Source organism: Cercospora kikuchii, assembly GCF_019650295.1.
Source record: "Cercospora kikuchii DNA, contig_00004, whole genome shotgun sequence".
Classification (NCBI taxonomy): domain Eukaryota; kingdom Fungi; phylum Ascomycota; class Dothideomycetes; order Mycosphaerellales; family Mycosphaerellaceae; genus Cercospora; species Cercospora kikuchii.
In genome coordinates, this window is record NW_025408585.1 from 3,581,195 (window position 1) to 3,605,101 (window position 23,907).

General features: G+C 53.6%; 10 protein-coding genes across 10 annotated transcripts; 7 read left to right on the forward strand and 3 right to left on the reverse strand.

Moving 5' to 3' along the window:
• Nucleotides 1-882: 882 nt before the first annotated feature.
• On the forward strand, nt 883-2,097 carry CKM354_000761300 (uncharacterized protein; the record flags this gene model as incomplete). The annotated part of the gene is made up of 1 exon (XM_044802967.1): nt 883-2,097. One exon carries the CDS (start codon nt 883-885, stop codon nt 2,095-2,097), a length of 1,215 nt encoding a protein of 404 aa, XP_044658902.1.
• A 696-nt stretch (nt 2,098-2,793) lies between these two features.
• On the reverse strand, nt 2,794-4,272 carry CKM354_000761400 (uncharacterized protein; the record flags this gene model as incomplete). The annotated part of the gene is made up of 1 exon (XM_044802968.1): nt 2,794-4,272. The coding sequence occupies one exon, from the start codon at nt 4,270-4,272 to the stop codon at nt 2,794-2,796; it is 1,479 nt and encodes a 492-aa protein (XP_044658903.1).
• Nucleotides 4,273-5,785: 1,513 nt separating this feature from the next.
• Nucleotides 5,786-6,766, forward strand: CKM354_000761500 (uncharacterized protein; the record flags this gene model as incomplete). The annotated part of the gene is made up of 3 exons (XM_044802969.1): nt 5,786-6,299; nt 6,357-6,516; nt 6,571-6,766. The coding sequence occupies 3 exons, from the start codon at nt 5,786-5,788 to the stop codon at nt 6,764-6,766; spliced, it is 870 nt and encodes a 289-aa protein (XP_044658904.1).
• A 907-nt stretch (nt 6,767-7,673) lies between these two features.
• On the forward strand, nt 7,674-9,044 carry CKM354_000761600 (uncharacterized protein; the record flags this gene model as incomplete). The annotated part of the gene is made up of 3 exons (XM_044802970.1): nt 7,674-7,874; nt 7,940-8,353; nt 8,430-9,044. The coding sequence occupies 3 exons, from the start codon at nt 7,674-7,676 to the stop codon at nt 9,042-9,044; spliced, it is 1,230 nt and encodes a 409-aa protein (XP_044658905.1).
• Nucleotides 9,045-9,230: 186 nt separating this feature from the next.
• CKM354_000761700 (uncharacterized protein) lies at nt 9,231-10,829 on the reverse strand (the record flags this gene model as incomplete). The annotated part of the gene is made up of 1 exon (XM_044802971.1): nt 9,231-10,829. The coding sequence occupies one exon, from the start codon at nt 10,827-10,829 to the stop codon at nt 9,231-9,233; it is 1,599 nt and encodes a 532-aa protein (XP_044658906.1).
• Nucleotides 10,830-11,350: 521 nt separating this feature from the next.
• CKM354_000761800 (uncharacterized protein) lies at nt 11,351-12,118 on the forward strand (the record flags this gene model as incomplete). The annotated part of the gene is made up of 3 exons (XM_044802972.1): nt 11,351-11,474; nt 11,527-11,588; nt 11,642-12,118. 3 exons carry the CDS (start codon nt 11,351-11,353, stop codon nt 12,116-12,118), a joined length of 663 nt encoding a protein of 220 aa, XP_044658907.1.
• A 2,850-nt stretch (nt 12,119-14,968) lies between these two features.
• Nucleotides 14,969-16,417, reverse strand: CKM354_000761900 (translation initiation factor eIF2B subunit beta; the record flags this gene model as incomplete). Its single annotated transcript, XM_044802973.1, has 1 exon — nt 14,969-16,417. The coding sequence occupies one exon, from the start codon at nt 16,415-16,417 to the stop codon at nt 14,969-14,971; it is 1,449 nt and encodes a 482-aa protein (XP_044658908.1).
• A 599-nt stretch (nt 16,418-17,016) lies between these two features.
• Nucleotides 17,017-18,548, forward strand: CKM354_000762000 (Nem1-Spo7 phosphatase catalytic subunit NEM1; the record flags this gene model as incomplete). The annotated part of the gene is made up of 2 exons (XM_044802974.1): nt 17,017-18,343; nt 18,403-18,548. 2 exons carry the CDS (start codon nt 17,017-17,019, stop codon nt 18,546-18,548), a joined length of 1,473 nt encoding a protein of 490 aa, XP_044658909.1.
• A 1,179-nt stretch (nt 18,549-19,727) lies between these two features.
• Nucleotides 19,728-21,641, forward strand: CKM354_000762100 (uncharacterized protein; the record flags this gene model as incomplete). Its single annotated transcript, XM_044802975.1, has 6 exons — nt 19,728-20,064; nt 20,229-20,648; nt 20,701-21,019; nt 21,081-21,166; nt 21,235-21,409; nt 21,491-21,641. The coding sequence occupies 6 exons, from the start codon at nt 19,728-19,730 to the stop codon at nt 21,639-21,641; spliced, it is 1,488 nt and encodes a 495-aa protein (XP_044658910.1).
• A 788-nt stretch (nt 21,642-22,429) lies between these two features.
• CKM354_000762200 (uncharacterized protein) lies at nt 22,430-22,800 on the forward strand (the record flags this gene model as incomplete). Its single annotated transcript, XM_044802976.1, has 2 exons — nt 22,430-22,586; nt 22,643-22,800. The coding sequence occupies 2 exons, from the start codon at nt 22,430-22,432 to the stop codon at nt 22,798-22,800; spliced, it is 315 nt and encodes a 104-aa protein (XP_044658911.1).
• Nucleotides 22,801-23,907: the final 1,107 nt, after the last annotated feature.

Consider the following 23,907-nt stretch of genomic DNA (forward strand, 5'->3'; position numbering starts at 1 on the left):
CTGTTGAAGTCCAGATCACAGTCGTCCAGTAGTGTGTGTAGATGGCGCCAGCCTCAAGTCGATGCATTCAGAGTGGAGTACAAGACTCTGGAGTGCTCACCGTTTGCAGACGCAATGTGTGGGAGTGTGAGTCTCGGCGCGGAGAGCCAAGGCCAAGGACCCAGCCGGTCCGCGATTCCCAACTTCATCTCTTCTCTGACCATCACGATAGAGAGCCATGCTCCACCAAAGCAAAGAGCAAACTGCGAAATATGCCGTCGAAATGCATCCAAACTGTTCTCTAGCAGTGTTCATCGGTTTTGATGAGCATGTCGACACCATCTCGATGCCGCAGGGGGAGCTGGGCCATTCAGCCACCAAGAATTTGACGCGCGCGAGCAGGAGTAGAACTCGGCCCATGCCGTGCAAGAAGTGCAAGCCAATGACGGTTTGTAAGGCTGTCATTGCTGATGACTTTCCTGCAAACGGCCAAACAGATCACACTGGCGGAAGAAACGAATGTTGCAGCTCTGATATCAGGAAGTGATCTGGTCAGACATATCGAGTCGCGAACTATTCAGCCTGACGTTTAGTGCGGTCCGTGGCTCTAGTGACTTCATAAGATGCAGATGCGGACTCGAAGTGCTGTCGTTGATGCGCAGTGCGGCGTTGCGATTTTCGTAGTGCGGATAATTCGATTTTGGAAATGCGTCCGTTCGGATCCAATCAGCGGCATCGTCGGCAAAATTTGGAAATTGAGATTGCTGCGCGTAGAGCGGAGGGCGGTGTTTGTGGCGGTGGCGGCTCTGCGGGTTCCGCCGTTGGGCATACAAACAAAACTTCCATTCAACGTCACAACGTCTCCCTCAACTTTGACAATCAAAGACGCCTCGCGCAAAGAAGATGTCGTCAAAGGGCTCTGCTCACGATGAGAAGCGTGAGTTGAACAATAATGATAATGAAACTAACGCGCAGGTTCCGGAGCAGCGCCCCCTTGGGCAGGAAACCCTACCTGATCGAGAGGTCTCTCCACCGCGCACAAAGGTTGAGCCACGCGAAGAAGCTCCCTCCCCCGAAGGAGCCCGATACAAGGACGCCACGAGGTCACGAAATGATTCAGAATCGTCAGGTGAGGTGGACTGGACCGATGCGGCGGAATTTCTCGACGAGACCGCACCAGAAGATGGGGCTGCATTGCAAGTTGATCCCACTTCACGCGATGGCTCCGAGGGCACGGATCGCATATCCCACCATCTGCGACCCGGCACGCATTGGTTCAAGACACCAGTATCGCTTCGAGAGCAACTCGAAAGCCTTGTGAAGGACCATGACGACAGGGTGCGAGCCAAACATCTTGAGGAAATGCGAGTAAATGTGCAAAACATCGCGCGCGACCTGCGAGAGGACAACCTTGAGCGACTGCGAGCCTTGCAGACAAGTAGCATGGCCAAGTTCGTGCGTAAGACAGATATGGACCAGCTGGCCGTCCGTATGAGTACTGAGATCATGGGTGAGCTCAAAGGTGAACTCAAGGGCGTCTACATCGCGAACGCCAGACAGTATGCCCGCCCGTTTCTTGAAGGTCTGTTCGACCAGGCCAGTTCGAACTGGGACGATACCTGCCGACAGGTGCAGGCTTACGTGGGCAATATCAGGTCTCTCGTCGAGCAGAATCGTCACGTGGTGGAGGAGAATCGTCGCCTGTTGGAGGAGAATCGTCGCCTGTTGGAGGAGAATCGTCAACTTCGTGAAGGCTCCCAGGATGCTACTGCAGCTTATGCAAAGGCTGACGAACTGGAAAATTTCGTCCGAAACGAGAGTTTGCCAGGCATTGTAAGCCAGTTTCAGCAACTTTGGCAACAAGTGGACGCCTTGGTCAGCCGCAGCAATGGCGGGGCCGAAGCCGTAGAGCCGCCTCATGTCGAACAGCAGACTCAACCTCCAAACGGGCACGGAGGTCGTGGTCGTGGCCGCGGCGGCGGAGTCGACAATGGCGGTCGTGGCAACAGGGGTGGCAGAGGAGGTGGTCGCGCTGCTTTGACTGCTGCACGTGGTAGACCAGGTCGTGGCGATAGAGGTGGTCGTCAGAGCGGCCGTGGTCGTGGTCAACCATCTTGAAGCTTCCACGAGGCAGCCACTGTCAATCTCGAGTCGCATGTATGGGTCGATACCAGTCTTCTGAGCGCATACTCTGCTGCTGGCCTGGTGTCTGACAGAGAAAGGACATCAGTCTGCTGAGTGCATATTCTGTGCTCAGCTGATGTCTGACAAGAAGGCGGACATCAGTCTTTCGCAAGCACTTCCTGCTGCTCGGCTGATGTCTGAAAAGCGAGAGGACATCAGTCTTCGGAGTGCATACTTTGTGCTCGGCTGATGTCTGGCATGAAGACGGACTTCAGTCTTTTGCAAGCGTTCTGCGCTGCTCGGCTGGTGTCTACACCGGTGTCTCTGGCACTGGCTCAGTGGGTTCCGCATCTTTGGCACGGGTTCAACTTGATAGAGATTTTCAGTGGGCAATATATCCATCACAGCGTCCGTGGTCAGATGGGAATACCCGGCGATCGGATTCATAGATCATGTAGTCGTCAATGAGCGAGGTTTGTGGTGTGGAAATCGTATCATTTACTCCTTTTATTTTTCCGCATGTATCTTGTGGTTGTACTGTACTGCGCTTTGATCGTTGTCGAACGTGAACGAAGCTAAGGTGAAGTGAAGTGCCACGGTAAAGTTGTGTGGCAGCGCACTGCCGAACGGACCAAGATCTGATTCTGCGGCAGGCGGGAACAAGGAATAAATTAAGTGGAAGCGACTGTGCTACAGCCGTGCTTGCTCACCTCGCAGTCTGCGCCCTGTCGCGTACGGATGCGCCTCGCCTCTCGAAACGAGGTGATCGAGCTCGAGCGTGCTGACGAGACCGGCATGACATTGTCCAAGATCAGTGATGCCGACAAGCGCCATCGCAGTCGCCAGCTCCGTCTTGATGATGTCGATCAAATGCTCAACGCCTTCCTCTCCATAGTTCGCTGCGAAAAGAAACGGTCTCCCCAAACCGACAGCAGTGGCACCTAGACACAGCGCCTTGAGCACGTCCGACCCGCGGCGAATACCACTATCAACCAAGACTTCGAGCTGTGAGAAAATGCTCGGACAGTTCATCTGGCACTCCAGTAGTGTCATAATGGCAGGCGGGGAAGTGTCTAGATTCCTACCACCGTGGTTCGAGAGCAGCACTCCGTCCATACCGGCATCAGCACACATCTTCGCGTCTTGCCAGCACTGGACACCCTTGACGACAATCTTTCCATGCCAAGCTCTCCTCAGCCACGCGAATTCCGACCACGTGAAATCAGGAGCAATGTATCCCCCCATCAACCGGCCAATGCCACCACCTCTTCTGTCATTTGAACCCCTTTGCCCACTCATGGGCGTGCTCAAGTTCTCATCCATCTTCACCCTCTCGTCTGCCTCTCTCTTTCCCGGCATCGGTGCATCCACGGTCACCATGATTGTGTCGATGTCCAAGCTCTTCACGTGCTTCAACAGCTCCTCGCTCTTCTTCCTGTCTTTGTTGACGTACAGCTGGAAGAAGAAGGCATGTGCGCCAGCCTCTATGCTCGGCACAATCTCTTCGATGGGAAAGCTGGCATTGGTGCTAATTGCTTGCGGCACTCGCTCCTTCACGCAGCCACGCGCGATCGCCTTCTCCCCATCCGGATGTATCAGCTTCACCATTGCAGCAGGAGCGACAAAGATGGGCAAGCCGGCCTCATGACCGAGAATGGTAGTGGAAGTGTTCACGTTTTTCACATCGCGTAACAGACGTGGGCGGAACCAGATGCGGCTAAAGTACTCTTTATTGCGGTCTCTCGTGTAGCAACCTGTGTCTGCAGACGAGTAAAAGGCCCATGTCTTCTTACTCACTGTCCTCTCGGCAATCTCTTCGAAGTCGTCGGCATTGATCACCGCGCTCAAGGGGGGCTTCTCATGGAGCTGCAGCTCGGGAGTCGCGGTCGGAGGTGGCTTCTGAAACTCGGCGGTGATTGTCGTGCGGTCGAGAAGCCCTTTGCACTTCGATGGATCGAGCGTTTTGGGGATGAGCGAGAAGGGATGCACTTCGGCGTATGTGCTGGTAGCATCGCGTCCGGCGTGTTTCCAGATGATTTCTGGTGCACCAGGATGTTCTGGAGCAAAGTCTGTAAAGTCCCAGACTTTACCATCGATCACGACCCAGCAATCGTGGGGCGTGTTGTGCTGGGATATGTCTTCGGCGGACAGCAGTCTCTCATGCTCCATTTCAAGGACAGGAACGACAGCAGAGCTTCAAGGAAAGAGGGATTGCAACGTCTGCGTGCACTTACTATGCCAATTGAAAGTATGCCACCTACACAGACAGGACTTGAAGTACGATGCTCGGTCTTTTGCCTCCACAACACGAGGATTGCAGGAGAAGAGATATCGGGTGGATTGCTGCCGAACATGCGGAAGCAGAGTACCGATCTCGGGAGGTATCCGCCCTGCCTCGGCGCACAATTGAGTACGGCAATGGTATATCTCATACTTCACCTGCGTCTTAGTCATGATCAACTGCCCGCTGTCAGTGGATTGAGAAGCGACTGCATCCCAGACACACTCGGTGCGAGGCAAATCAACCACATCGGCAGCCCCTCCGACTTATCGGCAACATGGTCATCCGAGTGCCTAGCTAAACTGCTGCGCGTAAGTGACTTCGCACCTGACACGGCAGTCTCGCCAAACCTCGAAAGGACGCCAGCTTCACCATGCCAGTAGCAGTAACCTCTGACTCCCGAAAGTGGCGCAAGCTTCTGTTCTCCTCCAGCCTGTCGTGACTGCTGCAGATGCCCTTAGCTGATCGGAGATGCTACGCCCACCATGCCTGTTTGCCAAACGCTCAACGCTCAATCGCCTGCAGCTAAACGTGGAAGAGACATTGCTCCATCGACTCAAGTCGGCTCGGGCGATTGGATGGTAATGAGATTTCTGGAGAAGCTGCCAGATCTTGAGCGAAGCACCCCGATCAATGCGACAGCGTGTAAAGACGGCGGCAAGCTGGCTATCTCCTCGCACAGGACAACGACATATTACGATGCGCTGGATTGGAGAGAGCCACGACTACCCCAGGACTCATGCGAAGTGCCGATGCTTTACCCGCCCCTGCCAGTGACCAGCTTCCCCAACTGCCGACAAGGGCTCAAACAACGCAAATCCCACGAGCGATCTTGCGCAGACATGAATATGACCCTGCTCACGCCGCTGAGGAGGCGTGAGTGATCAGAAACGTGCGGGCGGGCAGCTACGATCGCTCACGATCGCCCGACGAGTGCTAATGTACTGAGGGCTCACCTCCATAGGTCTTGGCACGACCAAAGTGCTTCTTGGATGCAACCTGTCTGCCAAATATCTCCTGGGCAGCCTGGATCGCGTACTCTTGGGAACTTATCCAATTCATGTTGGCCCAGCCCCTCTCGTCCAGGAAATAGGAGTATCCCGAGTCACACGTGCTGAATTGAGATCTCGATCCTTGTTCAGCAGAACCTTGATACGACCTGCGACCTCGCCAACAAGCCAAGCCAACCAAACGTGGTCATTCTGGACATGCCAAACATCTTGCGTATGCGAAACGCGGGGCTGTGAACGTCGTCTGTGATTTCTTGGGTCTGGGCGTTGTTTACCCACGTCCTACCGTTCTCGCGTCCTACATCTGTACTTATATCATGCCGGCACAATTCATCGCTCCCCAACCAACGCTACACGACCCATCTCTTCCCCATAGCACTTCCTGTCCACAATGTCGACCGACCAGGAGCCAAAAGACTTTGAGGTCAACGGCAAAGGCTCAGAACCACAGATTGAAATGAGCTCCCTTCGTCATGTACAGACTCAAGGCTCAATTATCCTTACTCCGGGTATGTTCGAACGGCTATACCTCTCACCTCCAAACCGAGTCAAGGGAGATCTTCGTCGGATGATTGGCAACCCAACGCCTTTCGCCCTGGCTGGGTTCATCATCGCCTTCTCGCCACTGGTTTTCTCCTTCCTCGGATGGAGGCAGTTCACAGGCGGTCCCACTTCAACTATTGGTGCCTTCTACTTTCAGGGCGGTCTACTTCCAATCATCGGAGCCATTTTCGAGCTGATTCTGGGCAACACATTCAGCGCATGCTACTTTGCCGTGTATGGCGCATGGTTCTTGGGATATGGTGCCACCTTCACCCCAGACTTTGGATCATATCTTGCATATTCACCAGACCCAAGCAACCCGAGACTGGGCATGTTGCAGGCAGGATTCCTGTCAGGTCAAGGTGAGTAATCGCCTCAACGCTGCTAATGCGGGAACTGAGCTGACATTCGATGGCAAGCCTATTGGGCACTCTTGATGTCCATTTTCTCTATCTACATCACCATTTGCTGCTTTCGCACAAACGTCTGCCTCGTCATCAACTTCTTCTCCCTCTTTCTGATCTTCTTGTTTGTCGCTATAAGTTTTTGGCTGTCCGTGGACGGAAAGACTACCACTGCGTAAGTTTCGAGGACAAAGAAATTGAGCGCCGTCCGCATTCTGACGCAACACAGACATCGTCTGCAGCTAGGCGCAGGCTACGTCGGCTTCATTGCACTTATCGTTGACTTGTACGCCCTACTGAGTCTACTATTCTTGACTGTTGACTTCCCGATTCAACTTCCCGTTGGAGACCTAAGCCTCGTCTTCCCGACCTTCTCCGATCTGGAGAAACGAAAGCGAGCACTTGACGTGGAGAAAGCTGAATAGCCAGGAAGCATACATGGAGATACGAACAAGAGGAAAAGCAGATATGGGTTGTGCGCTGCTACGAAGTGTCATCACAAGAGTCAGCGAGATAGGTACGAGTTTCTAGGCTGCAACGAACGTTGAACGCTATATTCCTGCTGCTGTTGACCTTGTAGCCTTCTGTCATGTGAGCTTCTAGCCTCTTTCGGGCGCACCTAGCTTGAATTGCTGTGCACTGCGAGTAGTTAGCGTTTCGACGACGAACCGCAGGCGCTCGATCTTGTACATCCCAATGTACTCGAGCGCGTGTCACGCCATGAACTGGTCGGCTATATGGCAACTATGTGACACACGTTGCTGCAGATACATCCTTTGCGATAAGTCTGCTTTGACTTCGAACCATGATGCTGTAATGCGAAAGTCCTTTGGGACTGACATTCTGTGCTTATGTCAATATGCGGGACTACTAGTAAGCCATCGCAGTGGGCTGGTATTGTTGGCCGGGCTGGGGTACCGCTAGCTCTGACTATTCACTCCAGGTCTGTGAATGAAATGTGCCACTCGGGTATGGAGCGAGCTATTCACCCGTACATTCACTGTCGCGATATATGACCAGGGCTTTTAAGTCGGTCTTCTTCGCCCTTGCTCTCTCTCTCTCTCTCTCTCCACCTCATTACATCGTTCATGCCATACACCCGGGTTGTACATGCCAGGCATAACAAACGCCAAGACACTAGCGCTGTGCGACCTACCTTGCAATAAGTGCAGCAACCCACAATGCGACAGACACATCACTGCATGTTGTGTACTAGAACCGGCTACTGCACCAAACACATGGAGAAGTGCGGCAAGCCTGGACACAATTGGTACTACAAGAAAGGCACTGGTGGTCAGCCATCAAGCTGCAAAGACTGCAAACGAGCCAACAATGGGTCTGGCCGAAATTCCAATGGCGCAAATGGGCGACAATGAGTCGCCCCCGGAGGACCTTACACTATCGCAACATGTCGCAGACGAGATCGCATCAAGAGTTGCACCAAGCGTGTTTGGTGCCACAACAGCCATCAACGTCTCTTACATCGCTCGTGGGGCATATAATCACGTCTGGCTCGTCGAGTCCAGTTCGCAGGTGAGTTCCAACCTTTGTACTTCTAACCTCCTCATGCGCCGACTGACCAATGACTTCTCACCTAGGCCGTGACCCGACCAGCCAAGTTTGTGCTTCGCATATGCCAAGACAACGTCACCTCTCTCCAACCATTCCAATCTCGCAACCACGTCGCCTGTCTGCAGTGGCTAGCCTCGAACGCTCCCGGCATACCCATTCCGAAGCTGTATGATTGGGGAGACGGCAGCTCTAGCAGTCCAGGGGCCTCCTTCACGGCAGAAGAATTCATCGAGGGTCAGCGACTCAGCGCGGTCTGGCCAACTCTCGCGGAAGAACAAAGATCGAGTATCTGCAATCAAATTGCAAAGGTGATTATTGATCTTGGAGAAACAAGATTTGATGCTATTGGCAGCCTCGTACCAAACGCAAATGACACTGGTGTTGGTAAGTCTGTCGAACACGGTCCCACGGTCGAGGCGGCGAAGCTATTCAACGGAAGGGTAAGTCTGTGTAAAGAGCCACCAAATGGTATGGCTTCAAATTATGGTTTGTTTACTGACCTCATCATTTCTACAGGCCAAATTCCATTTCCCCGAATGCTACAACATCGGGCCGTACCAGGATAGCAAGAGCTACGTCCTGGCATGCTATGACCGCGAAATATACTTCTATAGCCACGCCAACCGAGAAGATGTCGAGGACTTTTTCGATGACGAGCAAAGCCCAGCCGACTTCGTAGAGTCGCTCAAGAGCAAACGTCGGGAACTAGTCGAATGCGAGGCTGCTGCTACACACGATGAGTCCGTGTTCCGTGTCATCGATGCAGAGCCCAAGGTGCTCGTGCACGAGGACTTCCATGCGGGCAACATGCTCGTCCGCGATGGAGAACTGGTCGGTCTCTTGGACTGGGACTTTGCTGGCGCTTACCCACTTAGCCAACTGTTAGGCAAAGGTCAGATCTTGCAAATCTCCATGCCATACGAGGAGAGGACCGACGAAACGGAGATAGAAGAAGACAAGTGGCATGAGCGGTATCGGGCTGCGGTGGCCGAAGAAGTCAGGCGGAGAGGCTGGTCGCAGAACAATATCGACACGTTATTGGGTGAAGGACACGAGGTGCTGAACGTTGCGAGGATGATTATGTTTCCGGAGACACAAGGCAGCGTTGCAGAGTCGATGAGCAAGGAGTGATAGCATGAGAGTGAATGGGAGTTGATCGTACAGCTCTGGCCCCCAGTCAATACAATCGAACCAAAACTTCAGTCATGCCGCTACATAGCATTGCAATTTATCTCCCTGGCATGACCACCACCTCACTATCCATCATGTGCCGTTGTTCTTAACCAAAACCTCTCTGTCCCTGAGACCACTGCGAAGCTAATGGCGAACAGGCACAGCTTGCACGTTGCCCAGGATCTGTCTACCAGAACAACAGTCTTCCTGATCCTCAGCATCGTGCCCATCGGACTCATCGGCCTTTCCCGCTTTCTCATCATCGGAAGAATTATCCATTTCCCGCCATAGGACTTTAGCTTGCTTGTGTAGGATACGCAGGAGTGTATTCTCTTGCAGATGTTCAGGAATGGAAACTTCTGCCATATGGCGCGAAGGCTTCTCGTCTTTCGTTGTCGACTTCTTGCCGTCCACGGAAAAAGCGGCTGCAGCATGCGGATGCTGCTTTGCATCGTCGTCTTCAGAGACTTGCTCATACTCGTCATCCTCGTCATCGGCATCCGCGCGGCCACCTACGATTGTCAAAAGAGTCTGTACAAACAACTCTTTCAAATAAGCGAAGCTGAATCCGTCAGTCAGCTGCGCGAAAATTCCAGCAATATCGTCGTGGAATTCGATGTTGCTGTTCTTTTCGAGCTTCTTGCGCCAGTAGTTGCAGTACGCGATCCTCTCGTTCTGTCCTGGAAGTTTATAGTGGTACTTTCTGTCGAAACGACTTGGTCTCTTTGAGATACCAGGGTCGAGTCTCTCGAGGTGGTTCGTGCTTCCGATCATGAGGATGCCATCGTTTCTCTCCAGACCATCGACCTCGTTGAGAAAGTAACTTCGGATTTTGTCGTTGACCAAGGAATCCAGATCTTCAAAGATGAGCATGCATGGTGCCATTTTACGTGCCTTTTCGAAGATGGTCCGAATGGAGAACTCCTCTCCCTGGCAGTTCTTCAGTGTCTTGACATAGAGACTGACAACATCCCGACTCTGAAGTGAGTTCATGAGAGCCTTGATACTGATAGTCTTACCACAGCCAGGAGTACCGTGCAAGATGAGTCCGCGTTTCCATGGAACATTGTATTGTTCGTAAATGGCACGGCTGTCGAAGAATCCTTCAACGTCCTTGATGATGTTTGCCTTCATCGCCGGATCAAGGATGACATCATCCCAGGTAGATGCCTGCACAGCGGCCCAAAGTGATTTGTCTTTTGCCCAGTAGCTTTGATCGAAGACATACACTTCGTCGTGGAGTTGAGCCGTCCACTTTCCTGCGGCAGTAATGAGCGCATCTGCCTTCGCGCAATGTGACTGCCCGTTGGCGTCATCCCTTGGGGTCAAAATGAAATGCACCTTTTCCCGACGGCTGTAAGCGTATTGGGTGTACCACTGAGCGCGGACGACGTCAAAAGTAAGGCCTTGATACTCGTACTGATACAGGCCGAAGCGGACCTTGTCGCAGAGCTTCCCGTCGCCACCCTCCAGACGCAGAGCAGGCGGGGTGTAGTCTCGCAACGCTAGGAAATCGTCTCCCTCGCGGACGAGACTCGCTTTGGCATGACCAGCATCGGCGTAGGCGAACAGCTTTGCATCGTAATCGGAAACCGGGGTGATGTGTTTGTTGGGAAACAGACGACGAATGGCATCATGTGCAAGAAGCTCGCCATATTCGTGCGGGCGAGTGAAGTTAGTCTTGAAGGTTTCATAGAGCGAACTCTGACCAGCAGAGTCGGTGGAAAAGCCTGGATCGCCCATTTCTGCGCGAGGTTGGATGAAGGAGTGGGAAATGAAAGGACTGGTGAATGGAGAGTCGGAGTCGTTGAGGCATGACGGACTTATATACACCTACCGATTGCCGCGTAAGTATCAAGGCAGCAGCATCCATGGTGCTGTGAACAGCAACTCTCAGCTGCATTGTGGCCAATCATGACCTTCACCGGTCGGCAATCACGTGCGCAAACACGAAAATCGCGCTCTCTGCGGCGACGGCGATATAAGTGAAGCCAGCCGGTGTGGGAGGCGACGACGGGCGGTGGATGGATCGGGAAGGAAGCAAATCGCGTTGCGCCGCAGAGAGGGCGGCCGCTGGAGGCAGTTGCAGTTGGAGGAGGGCGGGGCGGGACGTGGACGCAGGCGAGGTCTAGCGGCTTGGCATTGATCCCTGAACAGCGCTGACCCCTGCGATATGGCTCGCGTGTCCAGAACGGAGGGAGAGGCCACTGCGTTGCACTCTCGACCAAGCAACTGTCTCTGCACGCACCACCATCACCGCCGTCATGAGGTCGATATTCTGCTCTGTCGCCCTCTTCCTGAGCTGCGCCGAGGCTCTGTACTTTTACATCGATGGCCCGACCCAGAAATGCTTCTTCGAGGAATTGCCCAAGGACACCTTGGTTGTTGGTGAGTTGGGAAGCACTGGAAGAGCGGCGAGATACTAATGATCACCACCCAGGCCACTTCAAAGCGACGCAATATGACCACAACTCGCGATCATACCAACCCAATCCCGACATGGTACGGCCGTCTCCATCCCACCTTGTTCCCTACCACCGCTGACCTCCTGCCAGGGTGTCTACATAACCGTCGATGAACTCTTCGACAACGATCACCGCGTCGTCTCGCAACGTGGCCGCGCCGACGGCAAGTTCACCTTCACCGCAGCCGACTCCGGCGAACACCGCCTGTGCTTTACCCCCACCAACGTTCCCGCGACCTCCGGCTTCCTCTTCAGCGGCAGCCAAGTCGGTGGCATCAAATTCGAGCTCGATATGGCTATCGGCGAGACATCACAGATCGAAAGCAGCGATAAGGAGAAGCTGGGCGAAGTTGCACAAAAGGTCAAGGATCTCAATGCCAGGTTGCAAGACGTGCGAAGAGAACAGATCTTCCAGCGGGAAAGAGAAGCAGAATTTCGCGATCAGTCAGAGAGCGTCAATTCCAGGGTCGTGAGATGGACACTGATCCAGATTGTCGTGTTGGGATTGACATGCGCATGGCAGTTGAGCTATCTGCGCAACTTCTTCATCAAGCAAAAGTTGACATAGGCTGGCGAGCGAGACATGTATATGCATAGCGGGTACAGGAGTCAGGAGGGGGGGGATTGGACGCAGGAAGTTCGAATCTCGTGGCTACGATATACCGATAGACGACGAAAGTTCATGTGCTTATTCATTTACCCTCCATGACAGGTCGACTCGCGAGACGACCGCAACGAGGATGATGTCCTGGGCCACGGCTCTTCTCAAGACTGCTTCGATGTGAGCGGAGGACAGCCAGCAGATGCCATGCGTCGTGTTCATAAAGTAGGAACACATGATTGGAGCCAGCCCACCAAGTCCTCACCGCAACCAGCAGGCATCGAGACATGGGCTCTTGGCAGAAGTGTTCGAAGTTCATCTACGCTGCCCTCTCGAATCTCTCCATCTTCTCGCTTCCGAACACTACACTCTTTGTGCAGCATGACAACCCTCACGTCACTCCTGGTCGAGCTGATCGTACACATCGCCGATATCTACGGTCCTGCTTCACACGCCGGTCTGGCTTTCATTGGCCGCTATGTGGCCGAAGCGATGCAGGATCTCTTGAAGCGGCATCAAGCGGCTTTTGAAAACAGGCAGTGCTCTGACATCGATCCCCAGACGGGTTCCCGTTTGATCAAGTCTGTGCTGAATGATTGCGGCGTATCATGTTCGAGCGATTCGGTAAGCACAATTGAGAACATTGGAAGCCGCGACACTGATTCATTGTTTGTCGCAGAATCTGGTGCACACGAATGCGATGGGAGGAACACTGGCGGCCAGCACACCTCGCCGAAGCAGAGGAAGCAGGAGGCCAATCGCCAAGTGAGCCAGAGTCCGATGACGAGCAGCTCCACACCCCACAGACGTTTGCTCGTAGAATGGCGAGAAGAGGAGACCTCTTCATTCAGGAACAACTGCTACAGCCAAGCCTCTCAACTTTCAACATTGAGGCGTATTTGAGCGCCATGGCGCGTCATCTCCCTGACTTTGGCGAGGATAGCCCTTTACGAGAAGAAGCTCGCTATGAACTTGCGCGTGGCAGCGATTGGTTTCTCAAGTCATTGCTAGCCCTTTCCTGCCCTCGCTTGGATGCACTCTAGTTTGGTCGAGCTCACGAAGAATCAGCCAGAACGAGCAGTGTTTCAGGAACCAGTCTTCAATGGCTGAAATTGGTCACCGTGGCACATCGCGACCGTGATATCTGGCAATGGCCGCGAGAGCTCCAGGCTCTACGACATCTCGCTCTAAGTGTCGAGAGTGGAGCGTGGCTGGACGAGCAGAAAGTATCGACCGGCGAAAATTGGATGCCAAAACTCTTAAATCTGCCCAACCTGGAATCCTTGTGCTTCCACGGCTGACGTTTCGAGCCTGACGACGAAGACGAAACTTTCAGCCCTATCTGACAGAAGGCAGCTCATCGTTACGCCACCTGTTCCTTGATGGTCTCAGTCACTTTGATTCATACGTATGGAAAACGTGTGATTGGGGCATGCAAGCAACAGGTGCGTAATCTTCAGTAGCCCTCGTCGCAAGGAAAGTGGGAACTGACCAGAAATATCAGCTCGCCAGTATCTCGTTCCGTGGAGGTGGTTTGATTGCCACAAATTATTATGTGCGCACGCGAACAGTCGATCCAAACCTCCAGAGCTTCATGTTCCGTGGACGGTCCAAGTCTGATCGACATAAATACCGACGAAATATGTTCATGTCCGAAGGACTCAGGGACAATCGGAACAGTGCAAACATTCGCGATGTCACTATCATGGCGTCCGAACTTATCCTGCAGGCGGTCCATCACTGGAACGATGATGATCAGCGCAAGCAGCTCACCAGGCGTGAGAGATTTGCTCAATGGCTGGCTCATGAATACGGTGAACCAGTTTTGCCCCGAAATGTTGAGAAACTTGTCATTGATGACGATGAAATTCCTTCCCTTGAGATATTGCCGAGCGATGGGAAAGCCATGACCCCCTTACAGTGAAGCTGCTGAATGGCTCGACGACGCGCTTTCCGCCCTCATCAGTGCCAAACATGGGGAGCCTAATTCTGACGACCAAGACGGAATCGCATTGCACAACGAAGGCCAGCAAGAAACCAGCTTTAGCAACGAACGCCACGAGTCGACTACAACAACAGATGGACAGTTTTTCAGAAATGGCGCTCACTATGTCTATCCACACCTCAAAGTAGTCCATGCCAACCCACTGGATCGCGCTGCTTCCATCGACGAACAGCATTGCGGATTCTGCCTAGCAAAGTCCATGCAGGCTGCCCTCGAGCGCGGGATCGAAATTCATGCAGCCAAGAGTTTCTCTGACCGGAGGCACAAGTTTCCCGCCGAATCCTAGACAAGTGGATAACACAAGGCTCCAATGACTGTGGCCCATAGAGACAACTCCTCAGAGCTTGTCCCTTGTAAGATTTGGGAGAGGGGGTAGCGAGCTCCTCCCTCTCAGCGCAAAACTTCGCAGACCGTGGCAAGCGAGGAAGAATCCAGTTGAAAACGGAATGTGAGCTTGTGAGGGGAGTGAAAACGGATTTCTTGTCAAATTCGTTACGTGCAGCTTTTATAAGAACAGGAGCGAGACCGGAAATATGCTCAAGAACGTAGCTGGTCGACCTGAACGCACACGTCCGCCGAACGGCTTGCCTACGACAAAGAGCAAGGTGCTGACTGGGAGCGGCATGGTTGACAGCTGACGGCAGATCCTGGAAGCAGAAGGTCTCCTCAGCTTGGACGAAGGATGCGTAGTCTATTCGCATTGCAGCTGCCGCAAGCTTATCATCCTCTTTCAGGTTCACAAGGCTATACTCCATGCCCTGCAAACCATAGTCGATTGCATCAGCACGGTAAAATGATCACATCTCAGAACTTCAGGCTTTCGCACTCAAGTCGATATCTTCCACCCGATAATGATCCGCCACAATCCTATAGAGGAAACTTGGTGCATGTCCTCCCAAATTGGTAATGTATAAATCCACCAGATCCGCATCCACATGATCAAAAATGGGATTGACCACATCCACGCGATCCATGAACTCTCCATCCTGGTAAGGAATCACATGACTCGGTTCACCATATTCGATGAGTTCTTCTGTATCGAATGGGTACACCGGAGAAAGCTTGTAGACACCCGAGAGCACCACGACGGGGACGCGGTGAACCTTGGCCGCTTGCGCGATGGTGCTAGCTCCGGACGCGGCGATGAGGGAGCCGTTGGCGAGTACGGCATGAGGTGCCATTATCACTTTGTTGATGCGAGACATGAGGGCGAAGACGGCCGTGTCTGGGATGACGATGACTTTGATGCCGAGTTGGGTGAGGGGTTTCCAGCGATCTTGTGGCGAGTCTTCTTCGTCGCTGAGGTCCTGTTTCGCACCGCCGTTGACAATAGTGGAGTGTGTGATTTGGTGGTCGTTAGGATAAGCTTCAGCATGCACGACGGTGAATTTGCGCTTCTTGGCGGCTGCCGCAAGGAAGCGTTGCACTGTTTGGCTGGAGGTGTGTGTGAGAATGATCTCGTTGCTGTGAATGTGATCGAGCGCGGATTCAGCGATTTGCGTGTCCACAATGTCGAGTTCTTCGAGAAGATCGTCTATGCCAGAGCAGACCTCGGCTCGGAGGTCAATCTTCGGTTTGTCGTCTTGCTTCGTGGCTCTTTGCGTCGGCGTTGCAGTCCCGGAGCCCATCGGTGGCGTGGCCATGGGGGATAGCCCTGAGGGTTGCTGGAAGAGACCGAACAAGGAGCCGGCATGTGGTGCTTGGCCAGCGTAGGACGCAGCCGAAGACGGCATGTGCGGTCGTTGTGGTGGGAGCTCTTGGCTTCCGTCGATGGATGGGGAAGCCGGACTGCTGATGCCAGGGATGGTCTGCTGTGGAAGGGCGGCGCCGTGGTGGAGAGGGCTGAAGCTCGAGAGATGCGTGGGCAGAGCAGGACGCTGCGTCGCTCCGCCGAGAGCAGGGCTGCCGATGCCATCGCTCGACGCATTCTCGTCCGTGTCGTCTTCGGCCACCTCGCGAACCACGCCAAGCACACGCCGGACGATGTTGCCCACGGCCATCTCACGCGGCTGTGCAGACACCAGCTTCCTGCCCACCTCACGGATGCGGCGGATCAGCGACTGCGAGTCCTTCCATCGTGAGCTGCCGACGACTCGCAGGAGGAGATGTGCAGTGGCGATGGCGCAGGGGCGCGAGTTGCGGATCTGTCGTCTCTTGAGCAGCGAGACGAGCAGCTCGATCGATGTGTCGACGTCTTGGGACTTTTGAGACTTGAGAAAGGTGCGGAGCGAGGGCGTCTGGCCCAGCATCGCGCCGGGCATTGTGGGAGTGCGTTGATGTGAACTGCTTAATATTGTTGATTTTGCAGTGACTCAACGCCCGAGCGGCAGCAAAATGCTGATGTTGGCAGGATGCAGCAGCGCTTGCGGGTGAGGCAGATTCCAGACAGTGAGTTCTCGCAATGCTTCAATGGGGCGATGTCGATGTGCTCGCTGTCTCGCGGTCGGCTTCAGAATGTCGAGGTTGTTAGTGCCATCGCTCTCGCTTTTTGGGCACCGTGCATGCACAACTGCAGACGGCGGAACAAGCGCGCGCGGATCGGATGACATCGTGTTCAGCTCCACCCAACCACCACAAACACCGGCCTGCCCTCTCTTCACTACCCACGCTCCTCGCCCACCCCTTTCCGCCCGCATCGACGCCGCGTCGCTCCGCGCTCCTTTCCATTCATCCCGCTCCGCCGCGCGTCCGAGCTCCGTCGCTTCGGCGCATGTGATCCGACCGTCTCGCGGCATCAGGCCCAGCAGCAGCAGCCTCAGCTTGCCGAACTTCACCAAACACAGCTGCACCTGCGCCGGGACTTCTACCACCACCCACGCGCTGCACACTCACTCAGGAGCTCAATGGAACGCCGATAGAAATGAACAGCCTCAGCTCTCTTGCGAGGCTCACCACGCCCAGTGCTTCTCCGCCGCGATCGCGTCAAAGCTCCTCGGCGCAAGTGGAAACGCTGCGCTCGCTGAACGATGCATCCGATCTCGATCTGGGCTCACTGTCGGAGAAGCTAGGTCACGGGGGCGAGTATGAGGTCAGCAAAGCGGGCGACAATGACGCGCGGGACACAGAACAATGGGCCACGGAGAAGACGCCTTTGTTGGACGGCGGCGGCACGGGCGCATCGAGCGCTGAAGGCGGAGCATCGCTCTGGTCGCTCCCGCATCGCATCGGCGCTGCCATTCTCTACAGCGTGGAGCTTGTCATTTCCACCATCACTGCGCCCGGCCGATACGTGATTGCCTGCTTCTACGACGAGGACGGCCAGTTCGCCACTCTCCTGCCCTTGACGCGCTTCAAGAACATGATCACTCGGCAAAAGAGACGAAAGTCTGCTCGACAGGTGGGTCTGCGGGCCGAGAACGACGAGGACGAGAAGACACATTTGCGGAGAAAAGGGACGGGCAGGCGATCACCTTCCGTGGACAGTAATGCGTCGACCGTATCGTACGGCACATCGGACGGAGAAGGAGAGGATTCTCCTGCGCATCATACTCGATCCAAGTCGAGTGCCTCGCAGCAGGGCAGCGAAGGCCTGCCGAAGAAGAGCATTCGCATTAAAGAGAACAGCTTGCGGAAACGCAAAGATACCAGGTTACGCACCAAAGCTGCGAGTCCCGACGATGCTGCCGCTGTGGCACCCATGCTGAAATCGCCCAACTCGCCCACCGTTTCCAAATTGAAATACCCTCGATCTCCTGCCACGCCGCGGCCTCTGGTCCCACGCAGGCAGCCCAGCTACATCTTATCGTATTCGTCGAACACGCCGAAGAAGACGTTGATCATTGACCTCGACGAAACATTAATCCACAGCATGGCGAAGAGCAATAGAATGTCGACTGGGCACATGGTGGAAGTGCGGTTGAACGGCCAAGTCAGCTCCTCCGGAGTTCAGATTGGCCCTGGAGTGCCAATCCTCTACTACGTGCACGAGCGACCTGGATGTCATGAGTTCTTGAGAAAGGTTTCCAAGTGGTACAATCTGATCGCATTCACGGCCAGTGTGCAGGAATATGCCGATCCCGTCATCGACTGGCTCGAGAGAGAACGCAAATACTTTAGCGGGCGTTACTATCGGCAACACTGCACGTACCGGAATGGCGCATACATAAAGGATCTCGCTCAAGTGGAGCCGGACCTGAGCAAAGTTATGATTCTAGACAACTCGCCCATGAGTTATATTTTTCACGAAGGTAAGCGGGCATGAACGTGCTCCTGACACTCATCTCGGTGCTCACACGTGTGTTTTCAGACAATGCGATACCCATCGAAGGCTGGATCAGCGACCCTACAGATCACGAGCTGTTACATATTATCCCACTTCTCGAAGGTCTGCAGTACTGCACTGACGTGCGTGCACTTCTGGCTCTACGACATGGCCAAGCACAGCAAGCGTGACGAAGTACTGAATCCCAGGGCACTGGCGAATATCGTCTGTTCTTCCTCCGGTCTTGGCAGAAGAGCATTGCATTCAACATACTTGGCAGTCATCATCTCGGTTGGCGCGTCTTCGTCTTCCTCAAACTTGACATATTTATGATACCAGAAGCGGGAGAGCGAGAGAGTCTAAGGTGGGCTGAAGGGATTGAAAAGAGAAAGGAATCACAAGCAACGACAGCCGTTGGCACGCGGTTGCGACTTCAAGCATAGCGACGGCGCGGATGTAATTTGGTGTTGACTAGGAAAGAGGCCGCTTGTGACGTGCACACATTATAGATGGGAAAGACAGAGAGACGACTGTTGCAACGATATCTGTACTTTACGTCGATGGCGTGTACGAAATGGAGTGCTTGTGATGATGAACTGTGTGACCACTCCCTCGTTCTTGGGCGCGAGAGGTTGCGAGGTTGTTCGTTCTCTTGTTGAATACCATATCAACACACTGTACTCAGAATTGGCAGCTTCACTGCACTCTCTGAGCGGCGGCCACTATTCCAGAAACACCAGCCACGTGAAGTTGACACCCCAGCGGAGATCGCTCCACTTGGAAGCAGGCACCTTATTTTCACCTCTTCTCATCTCGTTCTGTCCCACCACGACGCCACCAGCAGATGATCGGCCTCAAAGCATCTGAAGCTCCTCCGCGCCCACCGCACCTGTTTTCAAGACATCTCAAGGCATTTCCCTCCAGCAATTTCGCTCCTCGTCTGGAGGTTGAAAGAGGAGAGAACGGAGCCATGGCGCTCGTTAGCGCTACCGATCTTCGAACGAACGGCACGAATCCCCTCTAGCGCCATCCAGCCGAGGCTCCTCTTTAGACTTTGAGCCCAGGCTGAGAATGGCTGGGCCAGATGGCTATGCATCTATACCGTTTCTTCGCGTCTGCTTCGCGTTTGGAAGTTGTACGGCATCAAGTCTATCAGATCGCTGCGGCGTTTACGGCGACATTGACGAGACACTTTTGCGTGACAAGGAACCAGGACGATTCGAGGCATCTGCGAGCAGCCATGTTATAAAGGCACCCCCAGCTCATCCTCCTCCGCCTCCGCACCACCCGCTGGCAGTCCATCAGGCCAACAACGAATCGTTGCGCCCTCAGACTTTCGCACCATCGAGGACAAGAACAATACTGACACCATGTCTCAATCCACCTCTCCGACGATGGATCGCCTCTCGCTCCTCTTGACAAGTCACCTGTCCCAGCTGCCCCATGCACTTGTCCCAGAATTCTTCCAATCATCTCCCGCTTCTGCAACAACTGGACACAAACGTCGCTCCGACACGGCCTGGCTGGATGGACTTCGTGGCGTGGCAGCTCTGATGGTCGTACTGCAGCATGAACAGGCCATGGTGTACATGGGCCATGCATTCTGTTATCATTGGCCTGAGCAAACCTCCCCAGCGAGTTGGCCGATTCTGCGGCTGGCGTTCAGCGGAGGATCGTTTGCCGTGGTGGTGTTTTTTGTGATATCTGGTGAGTCCTTATTGCATTTTTCGTTATGCCGTCTTCAATTCTGAAGAATCATCTTTGGTATTGATGTGCCTCTTCCTTGCTCGAAACAAGGACTGAAGAGAGGGACAAAATCTCATTCGAATTCTACTTCTGGATCGAGTATGCTCACGAGATCGGTCAAACAGGCTACGTCGTCCCGCGAAGATTGCTCCGCCTCCTTCAAGAACACAGACAAGCAGAATTCATCGAGGCCCTCAATTCGGCTGTAATCCGTCGCCATGGTCGACTTCTGATGCCCGCCATGCTCAGTGCCCTCCTCATTCTCTTATTCTACTGGATCACAGGCATCGATCCCAACTGGAGTGGCGGCTTCGCAAACAACTTCTTCGCCGAGCTTTGGGGCTGGGTCAAGGATTGTTTCCAGGTCTTGAATTATTTCACAGCATTCGCGTCGTACTATAATCGCGTCACGTGGACGATCATTATCGAGTTGAAGGGAAGTATGATGGTATTCGGTTGGCTGTTCGCGATCCATAGTTTGCGCGCGCAATGGAGGATTCTATTGACGCTAGGCCTGAGTGTCGCATTGGTGCTGTTCAGCTCTTGTGAGTCTCTCTGCTCAAACGCTATCCTTGATGAAGGCTGACTATCCTACAGACGCTTTCTACGCCGCCTTCTTCATCGGCATGATGATGTCTGAGATCGATCTGCTGCACGACTCGGGCGAGATAGACAAGATCTGGCTGCCGTGGGATCCGCTGTCAAAATATTTGCGAACGCGCAGGCTTGCTCGCACGATCGTGCTGCATACGACTCTACTCGTCGCACTCTTGCTCGCTTCCTTCCCCGTACTGAAATGGGATCTGCCTCCAGAAGTCGCTGTTGCGCGATGCTCAAGCTGGCCGTCTTTCCTGTTCAACATGACTCCGCCGCAATACTGGGATAAAGGAGCAACTAGTGGCATCCGAGATTTTTGGTGAGAGAATTTCAGACACAGCATCCGTGGCATATCTGTAGCTAACGTGTGTTGCGTGTAGGTATTTCTGGGCAGCCTGGCTGCTGGCTATTTCCATCAAAGAACTTCGATGGGCAAAGGAGCTCTTCGAGTCAAGCTTTCCGCAGTGTAAGAATTCGCCCATGTGACGTTCAATCGACCAACACCAAGGACGAAATACTGATTTCTTGGTACAGATCTCGGCCGACATAGCTTCTCACTCTACCTCACGCATCTTGTCGTTGGCTCCACCTTCTCGCGAACAATCCTCATCCTCTGCGGTTTCGGCTACCATGGCGGTGCCAAGGCCAAATGGCCGTTCAACAAGTTTCCCGTCGGAGCGTGGTCGGGACTGTTTCCTGCCATATGGGGGTAAGTGAATTCGATGAACGGCATCTGTACTCTGCGAAGAATTGTCCGAAACATTTGCTTACCTTCCTCTCAACTCTTTAGGCCTGTGGGATGGCAGCCTGGAGTCGTCCTAGACTTGGCGCTCAGCCTTCCATTGATGTTTTGGGTTGCGGAAATTGGAACGAAGGTGTTCGATCGACCAAGTGTGCGAATGAGCGCATGGATGTGGGAGAAATGGAAGTCGATGCGGTAGATGCCAATAGGAAATAGAAATACCTGAGATTCATGTCACCTGGAATGTTATAAACATCACACGATCTTGTGGTTCACTGTGGACTGACTCCACGTGTCGACGAAACACTGAATATTATCGCAGGAAATGTGTTCAGACCGCCGCAGCTCCCGATCGGCAGATAATTTTGATAACACAGATGCGACCATGAGCTACATCCAGAGGATCAGAGACGATTCGAATAGCGTTTCGGCACCAGCCGATCAACGCTCAGGCAGCGTCGCATCGAGTGAAGGAGAGGTACTTCTTAACCGCCTATTTCTCCATCGCTGCGGAGAACTTTTGGCGATGAAAGAACGTGCCTCATTGGAGCTGGAGATGCACAACATCTCAACTTACCCAGCCTGTTCTTAAAACGCTGTCAGTAGGATCCGCATGACAAATGTGCAATATGCCTGTTGCACCAATGGTTCGAGCAATTGACACCGGCAATGCTCTGGGTGAAACCTGAGCGCTTCTTTGACGGCTTGAGCTACAGCATCGAGGCGCCTCTTCACAAATCACATGTCGTATTGGCTGCCTTCGAGAGGGGAAATCTCATAGAAGGCTGAGCGTCGCAAGGCTGGAGGCGGCAAGGCTGAGGTGCGGACAGGCTGGATCTCGACTTCTCTTTCGCATGATTCCTTCTTCTTCTTCCTCTTCCCTTTGCCTCACCGTCCTCGCCTGTCTTCCTGAGGTTGATCGACAATTCCTGAACCTGTGCAAATAAGTCTACTTCTCGTCATTTGCTAGAACGTACACTCGCCACCATGACTCGCCAACAAATCGTCGATCAAATCAATGCTCTCAGCCGCGAGATCACTCAAATTGAACGGAATCGTGGCAACGAGAGCGCAGAACTGCAAAGATGCAATGGCAATCTACAAGCCATAAAGAACCAGAGGATTCACGAGAAGGATGTCCAAGGTAGTTCTTTCCGATCCTGATCAGCACAAAGCTCCACTGACAAGACTATGCCATAGGGAAAAATAGGCAAAGACTTGATCACGCGACGTGGCCCAATCGCAGAGACATCTCCCGTAGTAAACTCGAGCAGATGGACGCTGGCGTGAAGCGGCGAAAGGAGAACAGAGACAAGCTACAGCAGAAACTTGACGCGAGCTCGCAGCAGCGACGCTGATTGTACAACAAACTCGCTATCCTGGTGTGGAACAGAGCGCGCTCTCAGCGCGACACGACAGCCTTCACCAGTCCATGGTTTCGCGAAGCTGGATTGGCAGTAATTTGCTTTCCATCCGGGCGTTGGTGATGACAGAGGAACAGATTCGGCAACGAACAGTGTCAGATGATTTTTGTGTGTGTAGTTCAAGTAAGGGGGTTATTATCATGATTTTCTGCAGTGATGACATTCAGCAAGACCTTCCCGTGATTCCAACTATCTCTCACCTGAGTAGACGCTGGCTGTTTCCATGTCGCTCATGTCTGTCCAGTCAGCAGTGACCTTCGAAGTGACTGCACTCATGAACATCGGCAGCTTAGGTTTCTTCACTTCAATCAGACTCGGGTCAGAGGCGTACTTGTTGCAAATGGAAACCTCTCCTGGGGTTACTTTCTGCACGAGTAATTCAGGCTTTGAGCCGACAATGGCCAAAACGCGGGACGAACACCGGCGGTTACCTTGGAAGTGGAGACTTGCAACATCGGCCATTCTGCGAGAAGTTGATCAAAGCTTACAGGCGAATCCTTTCTTCCCACATTCCAGCTGACGGCTTTCGGGCTTCCCTCGATCGAGAAACAACTAGGCTGATTCCACGTGCGCACATGTGAATGCGGGTCCCAAATGGCGCTGCCGCGTGGAGGCATCCAGGATTGCCAGAAGAGTGAGAGAATGATCTTCATGGCGCATGGAGTTTTCGTCGTGCGCATACCACTTCTCCTATTCTGAAGTCTGGGGGTGGTGGGCTGAAAACAAGCAACGCTTGGAAGAAGCTTGCGATCTCGCACCCAGGCTCCACTCCTGGACAAGGTCATGCTGCTGATTAAGAACAATCGCATCATCGACAGGCTGGCGTGATGACCAGAGCCGCACGCGAGCGCTACAGTAGAAAGGAGTGCGCCTGCCCGATATGAGCCGAGTTCTTGTGGCATGGATCCCCAGCTTTATCACCAGGAGTCGTTTTGATATTGCCAGCATCATGTGTTCCACTACGAACGCACACAGCGAGGCATGGCGCCGATCACCAATAAAATGCGCGCTTCGTCATGTTTGCTGCTGTGGAACCCAATT